Genomic DNA, 19,504 nt, shown 5'->3' with positions numbered 1-19,504 from the left:
CAACACTCACCCAGAATAAGACACTAGACTTGAGTCAGTCCCACTGGCTTCAAGCACCAAGATGCCAAGCATCCTATAATAGAAACAGCTGGCTTACTCATGCTCCTTGTCTGGCATGGTGACTCACTGCAACCACACCTCACCCCAAACAAGCACCAGGTCTCTCCACCACCAGATGTGCCTTCTTCAGTGGTGAACGATCCCCGTTTTCATTCAATGATACATTAGCCTTTGTTTTTATTTTTAGCTAATTCATGTCAGCCCTTTACTTTGTACTACTTCTTACTATTTTTTAAAAATCCTGCAAGTTATCCATAGATTAGTATTAACATCAACTAAGCTCTTCTCCAAGGGCAGGCAAGCCTAATCGACTCCATTAAAATCTGCAGAGTGCTTCTGTGTCACTGTCTATTCCATTAGCTTTGACATCACACTAAAGTAGGACAGCGCGTTCCAAAACAGAAACTGAAACAGAACAGAGGAGCTCTGCTGGATTAGCATGAAGAGAGTCAGCCCGGCAGCGGGGCTCTGAAACTTTTCACTGTGATGTAGGCTGAAATGTACCCAGCAAACTCATGAGGCTGACAGCAGGGTATGAGAGGAAAAATACTTGTTTTAAAAAGGATGGGATATCATTCCTTAATGGATTTACCCTATCTTAACAGCCTTTCATGTTCTTTGTTCTTATCGTCTGGGTACTATATTAAAAAAAACAAGCAGCAACTCAAATGTTGTTTTCAGAAATGTTTCAGAAGGTGGCCTGAGCTAGAGTCAAAGGTGACATCATAAAATTTTACTTGGGAAATAAAAATGACAATTTGAGGAAAACTAGAAAATCAGGTTTCAAACAGGAGCATTTAGCTGGACAACGAGCTCACCAAGGACAGGAACCTTCTTTCTTGTCTGCACGCACGCACGCATCCCCGGTATAGTACCCCATACACGGTCGGCACGCAGTAAGTGCTAATTTCCAGCAGTCTATTCCCACTTGTTGAAGCAGGAGCAAACCCTAGTTCTGCTCTTGCGGTGGACTAAGCACAACAGATTTATGAAGCACTGGCAAATTAGAAAATACAATTTTATCTAAGCTTGCCAACAAGCATTGTTAACCACCTGAGGAGGAGGAGGAGGAAAAGGGGGAGGAGAGAAATAGGAGGGAGAGCCCATTAAATGACTAGAAGAAACCCTAGATTAAAAGCCTTATGGTCTTGGAATGGAGACAACCTTACAATAAGCAAAATGCCAAAACTCAGATCCATTTTTTTAAAAAGATAAATTTGGCTATATAAAAATGTAAATTTCTGCTATAAAAACTACTATATTGAACGTCAAAACACAAACTACAAACTGTGACATGTCAAAGAAAATTTCCAAAAAATTTCTAATAAGAAAAAGATCCCAACCCAAGACAAAACCAAACAAATACAAAAGGTCAGTAACTATATATGAAAGTGTTGACTTCATTCATAATACAGGGACACAGATCTCAACCATGAGACACTAATTTCCATCAATCATCTTGGCAAAAACTAAATGATTAGGTACTGTCTGATGTAAAAGGGTACAGGGAGATAGAAGGCAATCTGATAACTCCCATCAAGATTGTAAACAGCCAGTCGCTAACCAGAAGTCCCAGTGCTAGTAATGAACTTGTTCTGTTAATACGGTATTAGGGTGTTTACTGAAGCATCATTTGGCATACAAATAAACTGAAAACCTAAAAGTTCAACAATAAAGTCTGGTTAAATAAATTTTAGGGCCACCCATAGAATTAGGTGCTATGAAGCTTTGTTTTTTAATCTATACATTCCAAAATTTTAAAATGTCTAAGACATATAAAATGAAAAAGACAAGAGGCAGAATAGTGGAGGAAAGGTAAAAGCCATTTGTATTTCTTTTAATGAAAAAAATAAGTACATATGTGCACAGAAAAATTCTGGGAAGCTGCTACAAAAACTAGTTATGGTGACCACCCTCTGCAGAGTCCAAATGGGAAACAGAGATGGAAAGGGGATTTTCTCTTTCTTTCTTTTTTACCATTTGAAGTTTTCTTTACTCTTTGAATATTTTCCCCATGCACATGTATAATTTTTGACTTTTTTTCAAATCAATTCAACAAAACATCATCTCAACTAAAGCACACTGAACAATAAAGACACAAACTTCAAGGTAGTTTTTTTTTAAAACATTTACTGAACACAAACACCATTTTTCCTTTTACACAGCAATTTTGTTAGTTTCAAATTAGCTGAGCTATTAGGACTGTCAATTGCCATGAAATTAAAAATGATTCTACATGTCAAACTCAAACAGAAAATGTCATGCAATATAGAAATCACTAACAGATCTCTGGTGCAGTCAGCAAGTTTACTAAGTTTATTAAAGTCACGTAGATGGTTTGACAAAAGTGCACAATAGAATAACATCACTGGTTCGTTATAAATCACAGTGAATTACTAGAATACAACCATTTAGTTCCTCTACATGGAAGATTGCGGGATGGGGTGAATATTGTAAAGGATGGGCTCTTTCAACACGTTAGGCCAGTCAGATTTTCTTCCCCAACTATGCACCTTTGAAAAGATTGGTTAGCAAAGCTGAGGGATTTTTTTCCCCCGTCATGTTTTCTCCTCTACCAGTTACTAAGCAACAACAATGGAAAAAAGCCATGCACAAATTTTACAACACCTGATAAAAAACATACAAAACCTTGTTCACTTCATCACTTGGCAAAGCTTGCATCTTCGCTCCTTCGTTTTTCCGATTAGGCCATTCATCACGTGACTCACCCCTAAATGAAAAGCTGTTAATGATTTAGCAATACTCACCCCTGCACACACATCAAGATACACTCCCCATAACCATCGAGATAATGTCCCTTCCCTACACATTAACACAAATGAACACACCACAAACCTAGGACTAAAGACCACATTTACTTTACAGCTGTAAAAATTAATATATCTATCACCACTATCGGTGTAGTATTTATACTTGGGGGCAGGGAAGCGATACAACCCAGCCCATCTGAAGACGTAGACAAACCTGCCAGAACTGTATGAGAAAGCCCTGCAACGTGCCACTCGTAATTAGGAGCTTTCTACCTTCCAGAGAGGGTATCCAGAGCACAGCTGTGCACTTTCACAGTGGAACACAGCTTAAAATCTTATAAACTAGTAGTAACTAACTTGTCAGAGAGCAAAAGGCAGAGTTTAAATTTCTTTGACGCATTTTAATATTATAGTATAATCAGTGAGGAAAAATAGAATGTCATCTGTACACGGGTACATCTGGCTAGCCTGAAAAGGAACATTTACGATTTTTACAGAAAACCTACCATAAAAACAGGTCATTTATACTTTTATCCATCTACTCACTAGTTTAATCACTGGCTGCTTCTAAAACCAGCAAACTGTAATCCAAGGTCCAGCAACTCACTCCGTACCCTGCCCCATTCCAAAACCAGAAACACTTGGTTTGAATAATCCAAACGGTCTTATCCATAAAGGAGCTGCGGCGGAGACTGGTGACAGGGCGTTGTTCCCTTGAGGTTTTAATTTCAAAATCACTTGCCCAGTGCAGTTATTTAGGGACCCACTGCCCCCAAATCATATTTTACTTCACACAGTGCTATCGCACCTAAGTTTCTCATAATTACCAGTTATTAATCAAGATTAATATTATGAAATAAAACCCTTCCCAGAAATGAGCAAGACCAAAGCTTGCTTTCTTTGTTTGAAGTTCCCACAGCAAAGAACCTTCCGGTAGTTGGACTGTGGCCTACTAGAGCAATCAGGGCAGACAGAAAAAATGATGTTGTGCCCGAGTTCTTCCATCAAAAGCATCCCCCTTCTCTATCAATCAAGGGAATGGATTTGCTGCCTGTTCTTTGAGTTAAATAGTTACCTAACTCAAGAACTCAACTTTAGCAACTCTATTAAAAGCACAAAATCAAGCTAAGTTTCACATGGTTTGCCCAGGCATTCATTCACAACTACTGAGTAAGACAAAGTTTTGATTGAATTTGTAATGTTACCAAGGAAGACTTACAATCCAAAGCTTAATCCTACCAATAAGAAACGCAAAATAACAAAAGTGGCTGGAGAATGGAGACAGCTTGGAGTTCTGAGAGAGCTGAGATACAGAAAGATCACCTTTCTTACCTATTTATTTCCCTTAAACAAAAATTTAAAAACAAAACTTAAGCTTGGGAAGGGTTTGGCTAAACATATTTTTAAATAATTCTACCAAAAACAAATAAAAAAACAGGCATGTAGATCACTTGTTTCAAAAATGGTTTTATACAGGTGTTTCACAATACATATTTGAATTTATTTTACAAGACAGAATCAGATCCTTAGCAATATAGTGCACAACGTACTTCTCTACTATAGTTAAAAAAAAGAGAACCTCAGTTACCATTTGCAGAGTTCATAGTTTATTCCACTGTCTTCAAATTTTCTCCAACTTTGTCAGCATTTCAATCAGCAGTTTGACTTTCTCCAGCATTCAGTTCTCCCTTCTCAAAAACACTGTGCCATTAGATTTTGATGTCTAAATATGTACATATAATCATTATCCTCACTTTACAAATAAACAATATCTAAAATAGTGTTGGTCCTGGGTAGCCAAAGGGATGAAATGGTTTTTAAAACATGCAATTTTATATGATATTTTAAGTTTGAGTGTATAAAAATCATATACATTATTAATGAAACCAACTTAATACCAAGTATGATAGCCATTCCTCAGACTGTCAAATAAGCAGGCCTTGAAGTCTGAAAAACGCAGGGTCTGATCTGAGCTGTAGAAAGGCATGATTCACTCACCTTGATGATGCGCATTCTCTTTCAGTCCATTAGAGTTGCTAAAAGCAAGGTACAGTATTTCCTTGACTCACACCAGGAGGATCAAGGCCAGTAATTTTCAAATTAGGGTTCATTCAAATACCTCCCTTTAAACCATCCTAAAAACCTTCCTTGTAAAAATCTCAGGTTAGAAAAACAGAAATATATTACCATGACAGAAGTCACCATCAAAACATTCCTAACTAAAGCAAGAAGACGCACAACTCTAACTACAGTAGCTGTAAAATATCTTGCATTCTTGGGGGAAAAAGTTTTTCAAGTTCCCCCTTCCATTCCCTCCCACCCTTCAAAGTATTACATTTTGTGGGGTATCTCTATTTTATTTAAGGCCCTAGGTGCTAATTTTGGCTTGGTCATTATGTTTATACTAATCCAACTGCAACCTTTCTCTTACACTTCACAAAACAATATCCATACATAAAATGTTAATTGAAACCTTACAGGTTTTAAGTTTATATCTGATGTTGCTACATCATTATAATGCTTTTCATGAACGAAAAAAGAAAGCTGTAGGTCTTTACTTACAGTACCATGCACTATGAGTAGCTAAGGCATTCATTTGGCACTAGAGAGAAAAATACAGATATAGCTAATTTTATCATTTTTAACATCAATAAAAATAGGTGTGTACGCTTTACTTGAATTTCTGTGATGCTTCAAAGATAATCACAGAATACTCTTCTAGTCTTACATTTAAAATGTTGCCATTAAAACAAAACAAAACAAAAAAAAAACATAAAGACCTCTGTACAGCCTGTTGGGATAAGTGACATTTTATGGTTGAAAAATTTGCAGCTCTCAGACAGAAATTATCTTTCAAAGTGGCATTGCAAATTATTTTCATCATCAAAAATATTTAATTTCCTATACCATACTAGTGATTATTTTTCTACTTCTTAAACTAAGTAAAGAAAGTTAAAAAAATTAAAAATATCCTGGTTCCTTTCATCTGTCATACACACCTTATTAGGGAGGCACAAATAATGCCCTCTGGAAAAGTAGTTTCCAAATTTTAAGATACCACACAGGAGGAAAGAGAGAAAAAAAAGATAGAATGTGTAACTATATGTGACAATTTGTTTCATAAGAAAACACAGCATTCATAATTTTTACATGTTTGTGAGTTGAGTCAAATGCAGACTGCTACAATTTAGATACACGACATTAAAACAGAGACTTCAAAGAATTTTAGAATTCAAAGCCTAAAGGCAAATAGTCCATCAGTATCCTCTGAAAAGTTATTTTAAGATTTTACTACTTGGTATATACCACCCAGCATAATGCAACAATTTCAGTGGATTTAACTTTATAAATTTATACCTATTATTAAATTAGCACATTTTTAGATTAATCTACAGCTATATATTTTTTAGTCCTCCTGATGTTATAATGTGCTGTATCACTCCACATGATTATTGGAAGAGTGAAAACTACCTACAGCAGTTTGGCATGTGCAGAACACCTGGGTATCACTTTACTATTAATGTTCATTTTCAGTTGTTTTTCTTCATGAAATCCTCAAAACTGCTGCAAGGATAACATGCTGACAAAGGCTTAACAGAAATACTTTTTTGTAGGCAGTTTTTTTCAACATAACTTAAAATCATAATGTTGCTACATCAACAAAACACTTTATATTCATTCCTAAAAAAAAGGAAGAAAAACAGTCAAGTGACCAACCAATATTCAAACACCTTAGATTAGTTACACCTAAACAATGTGGCTTTGTTTAAAGTGTATTTGAAATCAATTACCATATGAGGCAAGAAGACCAAATACAAAACTAAGGAAGGATGGGGAGAAAGGGTAGTGGAAAGAAAAGTAGAATTTATGAACACATAATTCTATTGTCTGTGATTAAAGTTCTTTACTTTTTAGCACCACATTAAACAATTTTACATATCCAGTCACTTAATGAAATCCAACAAATTCTTCAAGAGTTCTGGGGATCTGGTCTTGGTAGTTAATGTCATTAGCCCGAACTGCTCGGGCAGCCAGGCACTTGAGACTCATCTTCATTTGAGTTTTGAGTAGTATTTCAGATACCCCAGTTGTACTTTTGTCTAGCGGAGTCTTATTCTGTTTATTTGTCATGTCAGTGTGAGCGCCAGCTTCAACTAGGCTAATGATGATGGAGTGCAAGGTCAAAAAATCACTGATGGGCCTGTTATACTGGACGATGATATGAAGGGCGCTGTTCCCTTCATTGTCCACAGCATTCACCTCAGCACCACAGTCTAGCAGGAGCTTTGTGACGAGTGCATTTGGAAAGCTGCAGACATCATTGGTGTGGAAATCATCGACTGGCGTATTCGAATTGACAGCTAGATGCAGTAAGGTGAAACCTTCCCGAGTTCTGGGATCCAGGTGAATCAGGTTGTAGATCTGCTTGTTGATTTTGCACTGATCTTCTTCACTGCATTGTGTTTTGGTGGAGATGCACACTAAATACAGAAAGGTGTACAGATTACATTCGTAATTGTCCATAGCATTGTGGACATCCGCATCTGAAATATTTCTTACTCTGTTCATACTCTGTTCTATTTCCAAAACACTGCACCTCAAAACACATTCTATATCTGGTGCTTTCACAGTTTCATTCAAATGTATCATCTGTGAGAAAACTTGAGCAAATCGAAGAAGATCTTTGTGGGTATTCCTGTTACCTTTCTGTCTGAGGTGCAGAGCGTGAAGCCACAACTTGATACACTGTTCGAATTCCATGTTATCAGCATAAACAGCTCCCCTATAAATAATAGGATGGGAAACATCAATATTGTCGGCACCTAAAATCCGTTCCCGAACTATAAGGCCTTCCATATGAAGAGCATCTCTGTCTTGCCGAATGGATTCCAGTTCCTGAGGATTTCTACATTCAGTTCTATTCCCATAAGCATGGATTGGTGGGAGGACCTCTTTCTCAAGAATGTTATTACGATCTTGAAACCTTTCCAACATGGCTAAATATAAATAATGGTACGTTTTCGTGATGTCATAGTTCTCGCGGTCATTTGCAAAGGAGGCACCCAAGAGTTCCAAAGCTTCAATCCGACTTCTTCGGTCACAATCAGCATGAGAGAGCAACAGTTCAACAACATCAGCTTTGCAGCTTTCGGCAGCTACTTTGAGTGGTGTCATCCCATGGCCGTTCACGACTATGGCAGCACGCCACTTTATCAGCTCTTTCACAATGTCTATGTGCCCTGCTTCAGCTGCAAAGTGCAATGCCGTGGCCCCACAATGTGCTTTAGCATTGGGATCAGCACGTTGTTCTAAAAGGTATCTGACCACATCAGTGTGTCCCTTATATGCTGCAATCATTAGGCAGGTGTTGTCATACTTGTTGGCAATGCTGATATTGGCATTATTTTCAACCAAGTACTTCACAATATCCAGCCTGCCATCGAAGCATGCTGCCCGCAGAGGGGTTGAGTTAGTTACTGTAGTGTGGTTCACGTTGGCTCCATGACTGACTAGAAGCTTAACGACTTCAAAATGTCCCGCCCCTGCTGCACACCAAAGAGCAGTGGCGCCATCAATGACATACCTATTATCCACGAAAAGAACAGAGAGTTAGAAAGTGGAGGCCACATACCCTAACATAAATGTACAGAATGCATTCATTAGTACTGACCAAAGCCTCAATCTACAGAATATTAATAAAACATTATTTTTGGTGAACATAAAACCAGGTATTTTAAGTACAGCACTTTGCACAGTACCTGTACCTAGTATGAGCTCAGGAAAAGTTAGCTATTACTATTATTACTGAAGTATATAAACTTTTTTAAAAACACTAACTTTTTACGAGCAAAAGTAAATAAACTCCAGATACAGGAAACGTATGGAGGTAACTTCTTTACCACCAAGCTGATGCACAGGCTCTTAAGAGCACAGCCTGTTCCTCATTCCCAGCATCCCCCAGGTACCAGCTTCTCTCAGCAGGTCGGTTAGAAAGCCACCCCATCCATACAGTAATATTGTATTAGAAACTGCTTTAGGGAGAAAAGTATTTAAGCAGAAAACTTTGCCCTAAGATTATCTAAGCTAAGCAAATACTATACTTCACTACAGCAAAAAGGATGAAACAATTACTGCTCCTACAACAATATGGATGGATCATATAAACATGATGCTGAGCACAAGAAGTCAATAGAACATAAAAAACGTATTATATTACTGCATTTACACATCCACCTGCAGTGTTAGAAGTCAGGACACTGGTTACATTTAGGGGGAGGTAGTGAATGGCAGGAAGCACAAAGGGGACTCTGTTAAACAAACATGCACTTTTAATTAGTGTATTTGTGTCTATATGTTATACTCCAATGGAAAAGTTTAAAAAATACATATGTATATGGGTGCGTCCATATTGTGTCTATGTGTGTTCCTCGACTAAGCCATTGGGGGAAAAAATACTAACAGCAGTAAACAACTAATACTTTCCAAAAACCAAGTAGGTACCCTCCCTGACCTTTGGTCTATGACTGGACTCAGCAGCTTCACAGTCACCACTTACCTACTGAGTGTCTAATACATGCTACTTTCACTACTTGTATCAAATTAGCTTGTGCCCTGGCCGGGTGCTTCAGCTGGCTGGAGGTCATCCCATACACCAAAAGGTTGTGGGTCTGATTCCGGGTCAGGGCACATACCTAGGTTGTGGGTTCAATCCCCAGTTGGAATGGCAGGCAACCAATCAATGTCTCTCTCACATTGATGTTTCTGTTTCTCTCCCTCCCTACCTCTCTCTCTAAAAGCAATAAACATATCCTTGGGTGATGATTTAAAAAATAAAATTAGCTTGCTAGGAAGCCAATCTTTCCCACCTTTCCATTTCAATTTTTCCCCAACATCTCAATCTATTACTGACCCTCAATTCTAAAAACAGATTTGTGCTGGAGATACTTAAATCTGCTGTGCTAGAAACACTAAAATAAATATACATACTTGAACATGTTAAAGAAAAAGATCAATCAAAAGCAACATTCACTAGAGCAATTTATTATTAAACACTGGAGTGGTCAGTTTCTGGTGAGAAACTGGTCACAACACAGGTCACATTACACCTCCCATGAAGTGAAAGAGAGTACAGTCCCCCTATGTAAACATAAATATAAAACTGTATAAATATCATAGCTTAACTCCAATTAATAACACCCAGACAAGACCACCACCTATTATTTCTGCTGAAAATAAAAACCCCACTTTAAGCCCTGGCTGGCGTAGTTCAGTGGATTGAGCGCAGGCTGCGAACCAGGCATCACAGATTCGATTCCCAGCCAGGGCACATGCCTAGGCTGCAGGCCACAGCCTCCAGCAACTGCACATTGATGTTTCTCTCTCTCTCTCTCTCCTTCCCTTCCCTCTCTAAAAATAAATAATCTTTTAAAAAACACCCCATTTTATAATCATTCAAAATCAGTTTACTTCTTCAGTTTCAAGTAATGACACAAAATGTAAGCAAAGACTTCTCAGAAACAGTTACCTATGGGGTCACCTATGGGACAGGATGTAGGGCTGACTGGGAAGAGGCTTAAAGTTACTGAAAATGTCCTATATCATGATCTAGGTAGTCACCTGGGTGGATATTTAGAAAAAAAAAAAAACTCAACCTAATTGCACATTTAATATTTGTACATTTTGAATGCTGAGAGAAACCTCAAAAAAAACCCTGAAGCCTTCTGAAGTCTCTTTTTAAATTGTTTTTTTAAATGTTATTTTACTGTTAATTTTTAAAACTACAAAAGAATTTAAAAATAAGGTATTACATCCATGATGTGTTTTAGTGGTTACCAATTGTACCTTCTGCAAACAATTCCGTTACATTAAAATTCATTTATTATTTTTATTGTCATGATTATACACAAGGTTCACAAATGTTTCTTTCACTGTCAAAAAGCATACCAGACACCAGAAAAATTGATATCCAGTAACAAGTCTAACAAAAAATATGTAAGATTTCCAAATTGAAAACTACAAACATTCGTAAGAGAAATTAAAGAAGATCTAAATAAATGGAGAAATATTCCACATTCATGGTTTAGAAGACTTAATAGTGTGTTAAGATGTCAATTCTCCCCCAGAATGACCTATAGATTTATGCAATTGAAATCAAAATCTAAGCAGGTACACTGTGTGCACACACATACATGCACCCACATGTGTGTAGAAATTGAGAACCAATTCTAAAATGTATATAGAAATGCAAAGGACTTAGCACAGCCAGGACAGTCTTGAAAGAAAAATAAAATTGGAGAACAAACCATAGTAATTAAGATAGTGACCCTGGCTGGTGTGGCTCAGTGGACTGAGGACCAGCCTGTGAACTGAAAGGTTGCCAGTTCAATTCCCAGTTAGGGCACATGCCTGGGTTGCAGGCCAGGTCACCGGTTGAGGGCCTTATGAGAGGCAACCAGTATCTCTCACACACTGATGTTTCTCTCCCTCTCTTTCTCCCCCAACCTTCTCCTCTCTGAAAGTGAATATGTAAAATCTAAAAAAAAAAAAAGATAGTGTGCCATAGCACAAAGATAGACCAAACGAACAAAAATTCCAGAAGCAGATTCACACACACAGAGTTACCTGATTTATGACAAATGCTCCAGGGAAATTCAGGTACAAAGTATAGTCTTTTTGACAAATGGTGCTAAAGCAACTAGATGTCTATATGGGGGGAAAAAATGAACCCTGACTCTTATTGTACCTCACACTATACACAAAAATTATAGAAGTAGCATAGACCTATACTATGAAAAGCAAAACAATAAGTTTCAAAAAATCAACCACTATCTTCATAATCTGGAGGTTGATGACAATTCTTACACAGAATGCAAAAATAGCAATAACCATAAAATAAAAAATTTGATTCATTAGACTACATTAAAATTAAAAACTTCTCATCAAAAGACATTGTAAAGAAATAAAACAGGGAATCCACTCACTGGGAGAACACATTTGTATTAGATGTAGTTGACAAATCAATGAGAAAAAGGCAAACCAATTAAAAATGGGTGAAAAGGCTGAACAAGATACTTCACAAATGAAGATAACAAATAACAAACATGAAAAAATGTTCAAGATAATTTCGGGGGAATGCAAATTAAAACCAGGAGTTACCAATACACATCTACCAGAATAGTTAAAATTAGTAAGAACCGATGTGACAACACTAAGTGTTGGCCAGGATGTGGAGTAACACAAATTATCACTGCTGGTGAAAACTGCTGGTAGAAACATAATTTAGTTCAACCACTTAGGGAAAATCAGCCATAACTATTAAAGTCAAACATACACCCATCCCATAGCCAGCAACTCCATACTTGGTATGTACTGAAGAATAAAGAATGCAAATGCCCACCAGAAAACCTATATGGAAATGCTCACAGCAGCTTTATTCAAAACAATCAAACATTAGAAATAACCAAAATATGTATCAATAGGACAAACTGCCATGCATTCACAGAACGGCCTACTACACAGAATTAAATATACTACTGACACATGCAACTACACGGATGGACCTCACAGACAGGCAATCACACACTGATGTTTCCCTCCCTTCCCCACTCTAAAAAAATAAATATTTTAAAATTTAAAAAAAATATTAAAAGAAAAAATTGATTAAATTATTTTCTGATCTCAAATTTCCAAAAATGATGCAAGAGTAAAAATTAAATTACAAGTATATCCTTTACTTGGTTTTTGCAATAGTTTAATGCTTTCCCTGGTATAGCATAATAATTTCCATTTTTCACATTTTTGGTGACAGGCACCTTTAAAAAGTTTCCAGTACCTATTTTCACGGAGGCAATTACAATTCTTTAAATAGTTTATGATTTAAAAAATCACTGCAATGTATTATAAAATGAATAATCCTTCAGAAACATTAGCTGTAGTAAACTTTTAATTTCTACATCTAAACAAATATATTAAATAGACTAAAGAGAATTATAATCCTAACAGCTGACACTCCTTTGTTCATAAAATTCAGCTAAAATTATAAGCATATACAGCCTTTTATTTTTATTAAAATAAAAATTTAATAAAATCAATGCAACATTTACCTACTGTCTACAGGAGAAACACTATATAAAACTATGATCTTTCTAGACTCAGTCCAAAATTGCAATGCAAACACTCTATTATTATTTCATCTTTAAAAATCAAGAAACTATGATCTGATATTCATTCACCTTTTTAAACAAAATGTATGTATCAGATGATGGAAACTCTTCACAATATAAAAAAACATTGCTGTTCACAAAACTAAGCTCAACTATTTTCTGGTTCAATTTGAAATAAAAATGTCTGATTCAAGTATTCGAAATGGAAATAAAAATTCGTTAAATATAAATAACCAGCACTTTATTTTAACCAAAGTCCTTAAAATCATTCATAAGATCAAATATAGTTCCTGGAAATACATACTAGCAATGACTTTTTAAATGAAGTCAAATGATGATGCAACTCTCATGCCTTCCCTTTACCTGGATGTTCATTAAAAGTATTAGTAGTGACACGGACTTTAAAAGTAAGAGCACTGCCCTGGCCAGGTGACTCAGTTGACTGGAGCATGTCCATACACCAAAAGGTTGCAGGTTCGATCCCAGGTAAGGGGACATACCTAGGTTGCAGGTTTGATCTCTGGTCAGGGCGTTCCAGGTGCATAGAGGAGGCAACCGGTCAATGTGTTTCTCTCTCCCTTTCTTTTCTTTTCTTTCTTTCTCTTTCTCTCTCCCTCTCTCTCTCTCCACCTCTCTCCTTACTCTAAAATCAATAAATATATCCTTGAATGAGGACTAAAAAAAAAGTAAGATCACTCAACAAAAAGCCTCAGAATTCCCAGAGGTCCTGTTCTTCTTTCCACCCATGTCGGCAAACCTCTACTAATACCAATACAGTGCAGGGGTTCCCACAAACTCTGGCACAGAGCATGACGCCCAGAGAACTCAAGCCAGCACAAAATTCCATGGTCACGTGACACCTAGCCTTTGTTCTGTTCCATTTCTATAACATTCTTAACCTCTTCCCATCCTCCAACTGAAGGTTCTGTCATTCCTACTCATCTATGTCAATTTTAGCCTTCACTTATTAAGCCATAAGTAAAATAATATCAAAGGTTACTCCTAGAAATATGAACAAGGAGTCTCAAGTATCATTGTGGAGCTTAACCCAGGTGGGTGGTCCCTTCCCCCTGAAACTCTATTACCAATCAATTCACTTTTGTTTCCTAAGGTATAATAGAAGTTTTTAGGCAGAACACACGCTTTTTCTATTTTAATGTTATTTTAATGTCTCTCTCACACACACACACACAGAAAACACATTTCATACAAACCCATAATTACAGATACCGTTGCTTGGTATAAAGCTAAGAAGTAAGGCTTTTTTAAATATTAGGCAACTAACAGAAGAGGTGGTGAACAATTTGGCAAAAAATTGTGAAGATGATACACAAGTAACTAAAAGTCAGGAAACACTAATCTGCATTAGCAAGCACAGAGAACCTGTTTGTCCCCACCTGGCCATGGGTTTCAAGTGCCAATGGAATCTAAAATGGGGCTTTGGGTTAATCTCTTCACCTTTTTCATCTAGCCCCTCAGCCTCCCTTCCCTTTGACAGCTATCAGTCTGTTCTCTATGTGTCTGTTTCTATTTTGTAAGCTTATTTTGTTCATTAGACTCCACACATAAGTGAAATCATAGGTACTTGTCTTTCTCTGACTAGCTTATTTCACTTAGCATAATATTCTCCAGGTCCATCCATGTTGTCGCAAGCAGTAAGATTTTTTCTTTTTTTTTAAACAGCTGAGCAGTATTCCAATCTGTAAATGTACCACAGGTGAAAAAGGCAAAGGGATTAAGGGGCAGGGTGCTCGGGGACCTCATAGACAAAGACAACAGTATCAACAGTATGGTGATTACCAGAGTAAGAGAAGGGTGAGGAGAAGGTAGAAGAGGGTAAAGGGGGGATAAATGGCGACAGAAGGAGATTTGATTTGGGGTGGCAATCACACAATACAATATACAGATGATGTATTATAGAACTGTACTCCTGAAACCTACATAATTTTATTAATCAATGTCACCCCAATAAATTCAATTAAAAATAAATAACATAGCCCTGGCTGGGTGGCTCAGTTGGTTGGAGAATCATCCCAGACACCAAGCAGTTGCAGGTTCGATCCCCAGTCAGGGCGCATGCCTGGGTTGCAGGTTTAATCCCCAGTTGGGGCGTGTGCAGGAGGCAGACGATGTTTCTCTCTCCCACCAATATTTCTGCCTCTCTCTCCCTCTCCCCCCACACCGTCCTCTCTCTCTAAAATCAATAAAAACATATCCTCGGGTAAGGAAAAAAAATAAAAATAAAATAGGCCAATAAATAAATTAATGAAGATGGGGGGTTGGCTAAGTACCTAAAAGCCAGCCCCCAAGGGGTGAGTGAGCTTTATATTGTGAACATTTCACTCAGGCTAACATTTCACAAGGTCTGGAATGAATGTGAAGTGAAATCATCACATTGACAATAACACTCTTTATCTAGTTCTAAAATGCCAGAATGACTGGGATAAACTGCAAAATAATCTCACAGAGTCATCTGAGTGGGCAGAAAGGTGGCTATGAATTTCAATTCTCCTTTGTTAATTAGTAAGCTCCTCAAAAGTAGGAACTTTACATTTTTTCTATATCTTCACAGAATGTGGCACAGGGCTAGGCCCACCATAAGCATTAATAAATAAAATAAATATTAAGCTATTTTAACATAGCAGCTAATAAATTCATAATTGTAATGATCTATAACAAAAAAAGATAGATTCAAGAAGGGTCCGATGAAATCACGGATGGTAGAAATGTTTGCAACTTCAGTCTCACCAGCCTGACTCTTATTACTTTACACCAGGACCACGGAACTCTGGCTTCCACCTCTATCCCATCTCCTGCAGTCTCTGTCTTAATTTCCCTGGCTTGTATCCCTTCCTGCAACGGCACTGAAACACTTGTCACTGCAAGTGCACTATGGTGCTGACCCTCTTCTTCACTGCCTACAATCCTTTTAAGACTCAGCTCAAACACCACCTGGCTGTGAAGCCTTCCCTGATTCCCCCAGGCAAAGCTAAGCGCTTCTTCCTCTGTTCCTCAGTAGTTCAGAAGACTTCTAGACACCTAAGTGGCATAGCATCTGCAGTTACTCACTGATATATCTATTTCTCTGCCCCCTCCCACTAGACTGTCTTCCTCCACAGTGGGAACAATATGTTACTCATCTGTCTACCCAATTAACACCAGAGAGCTTTGCATACAGTAGGTGTTCAATAAATGTTTGCTCACTGAATCCCTTAATTTCACAGGCCAATGCAGATTAGTGGGCAGGGTAGGCCACTATATAGGCTCAATTTCTAGTCATTACAGGTTCTTTTAACTGCCATCTCAAAATATGTTTCTCTTTGATGGTTAAAAAAGACAGCAATAAAAGCAAAGCCTTTCCAAATTCTTTGGAAAACTGTTTTCTCTCCAGTATACTTCCCTCATCCAAATAGGTCTTAACCAGCTCATTAGCAGCACTGCTCCCAAGGGCTGTTTTTGCAGATTCATGTGTCAGTGGATGCATGTGCCTATACAATTGGAAAGGTGCTGGAAGTTCGGGGGTCTTTCTGCTTCACTCCTGGGGAGTTCAGGGAGCTGCAGGGAGTCCCCACACAGGGGGCTGCAGGAAGCTAGAGAAAGGACACTGAAGCCAGTACAGGAAGCAAACATGAATCAGGTTGCCATCTTTGGTCAACATGAAAAAAAAAATCCCCTTAATGTCTAGAGAGGTGTTAGGGGAGATTAACCACCACCCGTGGGCCATCATTTCATTAAAATGTAATACTCTAAAATAATTTCCTCTCATCTAAAACAGAAGAAAAAGACTCAATCAAAATTCAACAATGCTGTAGTCATCTTCAAGAACTGATTTTTTAATTGGGTTTTAACCAAGCAGTTTTCAATCACCAAAATTAGAGCTATGCATCTTTTTGCCTGGACTACATCCACCTCCAAAGAAAATATCAGAATAGTTTATGTACTAGTACAAGTCAACAAAAACAAACACAATCAATGAAGTAAAATCATTATGCAGTTGTAACCTGTAAAACACTTCATAATCACCTAGCACAGAAAAAGGAATGTCAAACCTGACAATTCTGTGTTCAATATTATCACACCCCCAAAAATGTACAATTAAACCCAAAAGGCAAACTTTAAGTATGACAATACGAATTTCTGAGCTCTCCACCACGAAAAACAGTAAATTAGCAAGCTTTCCCACAATATCACAGGATAACATGTAATTTAACAATCGTACTATCTACACCCAGTCCAGTGCCATTTTTGCAGCCCATATATCTACCCCCAGCAATATGGGAGAGTCAGAGTCCTATCTGGGGATGTCCGGCTGCATCTGGAGGGAGCTGCTGCTGGTCCTAGGGGCTTATTTTGACATTAAGGCCCCAGCAAACCACTGAGGGCTCTATCAGACCACTAACTTGAAGGAGTAAAACCTGGTTGGCCAAGTCATTCATCAGAGGTCTTCAGTGTTAACTGCTGACCTCGTTAATTTCTGATCTGTTACAACCTCAATACTAATAAAGGTAAAACCTGAAAAGGCAGCCACCTCCTTCATACTGCTTGTTCACGGACTATCTAGAGAATAACTACTAATCTTCAAGACAGAGGGTGTGGCTATTTACCTCTAAAGGGACGAAATGTTGGGGCCGATGAGAATGAGCAGCAAAACATGGGATGGAGTGTTAGCCCTGGAAGATGAGGTGGGCATTAATGGGGCAGGAGGAGGTACAAAAAGGGATGATACCTCCATGAAGAAAGTGAGGGAGGGGAGGACCCACGAAGTGGTAGGTCGGCGCGAATGGAAGAGGAAGCTAGAGTTGGGATGTACCTACCCGTCGAAGCGGACGGTGCCAGTCTGCTGAGTCTGCACCCGGTAATGTTCTAACAGCAAGCGCACCACCTTGGCGTGGCCATTGCGGGCTGCGATGATAAGGGGCGTAGAGCGCTGCCCTCCCTGCTGGCTGACATAGCCGAGCAGATAGCGGATGTCGCTTTCAGACCGATTGAGGAGCAAGGCGGCTAGAGTCAGCACCTTGCCCTCGCTGGCCGCCTTGTATACATAGCCAGCCAGGCCCTCCATGGCCGCCGCCAACTCCAACACCCGTTTGGTCGCCACCGCTGCTGCTGCCTTGCGCCCCCGGAGGCCGCGTTCGCCAGCGCTACAAACCTGGGCCCTCACAGCCCATTCAACAGGGCGCCGTCGCCGCCGCCGCGCCCAGGCAGTAGCGCGGCCCGGGGAGGGCGGAGAGGCAGAGGTGGCGGACTGCCGCGGGGGGCACGTCCGCGACCCAGCACCAGCAGGGAGGAGGGCGGTCAGGGCCGCCCCGAAGGCCCCTGGCACAGGCCCTGGGCCGAGGTGATCTCCATGGTGGCCGCCGCCCCAGGCCTCAGGCCGGACCCGTCCTTCCCGCGGGCTGAGACCAGCGCGTGTCAGAGCTACGGGTCGCTGGTGAGGTCCCAAGAGGACCGCGGGCACCCCGTTTAACTAATACGGGGCGCGTCTCACCCAACCCGGCTCGCCAGGCCTGAGGCCTGAAACTGCCTCCACCTCTGCTCTCCGACCTCCCTGGGTGGAGGAAACACGCAGGAGTTCTCCCACTGGAGCTCCGAAGTGCCAGGGACTGTCGGTGGCTTCGGAGCTCCGCGCCCGGGGAGCCCCTGAAGCGATGCGGAACGCTAGCGCGGCAGCAGCACCGACCTCCGGCGGCGAAGAAGCCGAGCCTCTCCAGACTGGGCCGGGAGGGGGCGGGTGCGAGCGGGAGGGACGGTTAAAGTGGGGTGTCTCTTCCAAAGCCGCCCGGCTGGGAAACGAAGCCCTGGTGTAGAAAGGTTCTGCTGCGCGAAGTTCGCCCATCCCCAACTGGTGCTTGGATGTCCTCACTGCCCTTGACGCCCGGCGCCTGCCCCTCGCCCCACACGGCCCTGGTGGATCCCTAGCCAGGGACTGAGACGGAGAGCACTGACCTGTTGATACTGGTGGACTACAGGGCCCGCCCCATTTTAGTGTAGACCGTGGGGGCATGCACCTGGGGACCCATCCCTACCCGCCCCCCCCCCCCGCCCCCCGCCACTCTGTCCTTGATTGGGGGTTCTGGAAGAGGGTTGTGGGCACCTTGCAAAGTCCATGTTTGGAAAAGAGCAACTTCTTTGGTCTTCCAAAACGTGGGGAGACTTCGAGGGCCTCCGCACCAGGCTGAGAAGGGACCAGAGGCCCACCCTGCCATCCCTAGAAAGGTGGATGAAGTGTGTGAGAAAGGTCGTGGGAGAAGGGGAACTGCTTCCGGTGAAAAAAAAGACGAGGTGTCCTGGGAAGGAAGGGGATGTCCCTGTTCAGACAGACAAAACTCTGATCCTGAGCGTGACAGAACCTCCGTTTTGTCCATGCCTCACTAGATTGTTAGGATTTAAAAAGATCATTTATCCAACGAATGCAAAGGTCTACTATGTGCCAGGCTGTGCTTGGCACAAGGCATTCAGTGATAGACCAGATAGATACAGTGCCTTCCCTTTCAGGCCCTTGTGTTGTGG

The 19,504-nt window shown here is 40.1% G+C and overlaps 1 protein-coding gene across 1 annotated transcript; it reads right to left on the bottom strand.

Annotated features, from left to right (window-relative positions):
* Positions 1-2,353: 2,353 nt before the first annotated feature.
* On the bottom strand, positions 2,354-18,729 carry FEM1B (fem-1 homolog B). The gene is made up of 2 exons (XM_028507677.2): positions 17,809-18,729; positions 2,354-8,415 (listed from the first exon to the last, which is right to left on the bottom strand). The coding sequence occupies exons 1-2, from the start codon at positions 18,054-18,056 to the stop codon at positions 6,780-6,782; spliced, it is 1,884 nt and encodes a 627-aa protein (XP_028363478.1). The 5' UTR covers positions 18,057-18,729; the 3' UTR covers positions 2,354-6,779.
* Positions 18,730-19,504: the final 775 nt, after the last annotated feature.

This window comes from Phyllostomus discolor, chromosome 1, assembly GCF_004126475.2.
Source record: "Phyllostomus discolor isolate MPI-MPIP mPhyDis1 chromosome 1, mPhyDis1.pri.v3, whole genome shotgun sequence".
NCBI classification, from domain to species: domain Eukaryota; kingdom Metazoa; phylum Chordata; class Mammalia; order Chiroptera; family Phyllostomidae; genus Phyllostomus; species Phyllostomus discolor.
The sequence above is the reverse complement of the archived record's forward strand: the minus strand, read 5'-3'. Positions and strand labels throughout refer to the sequence as shown.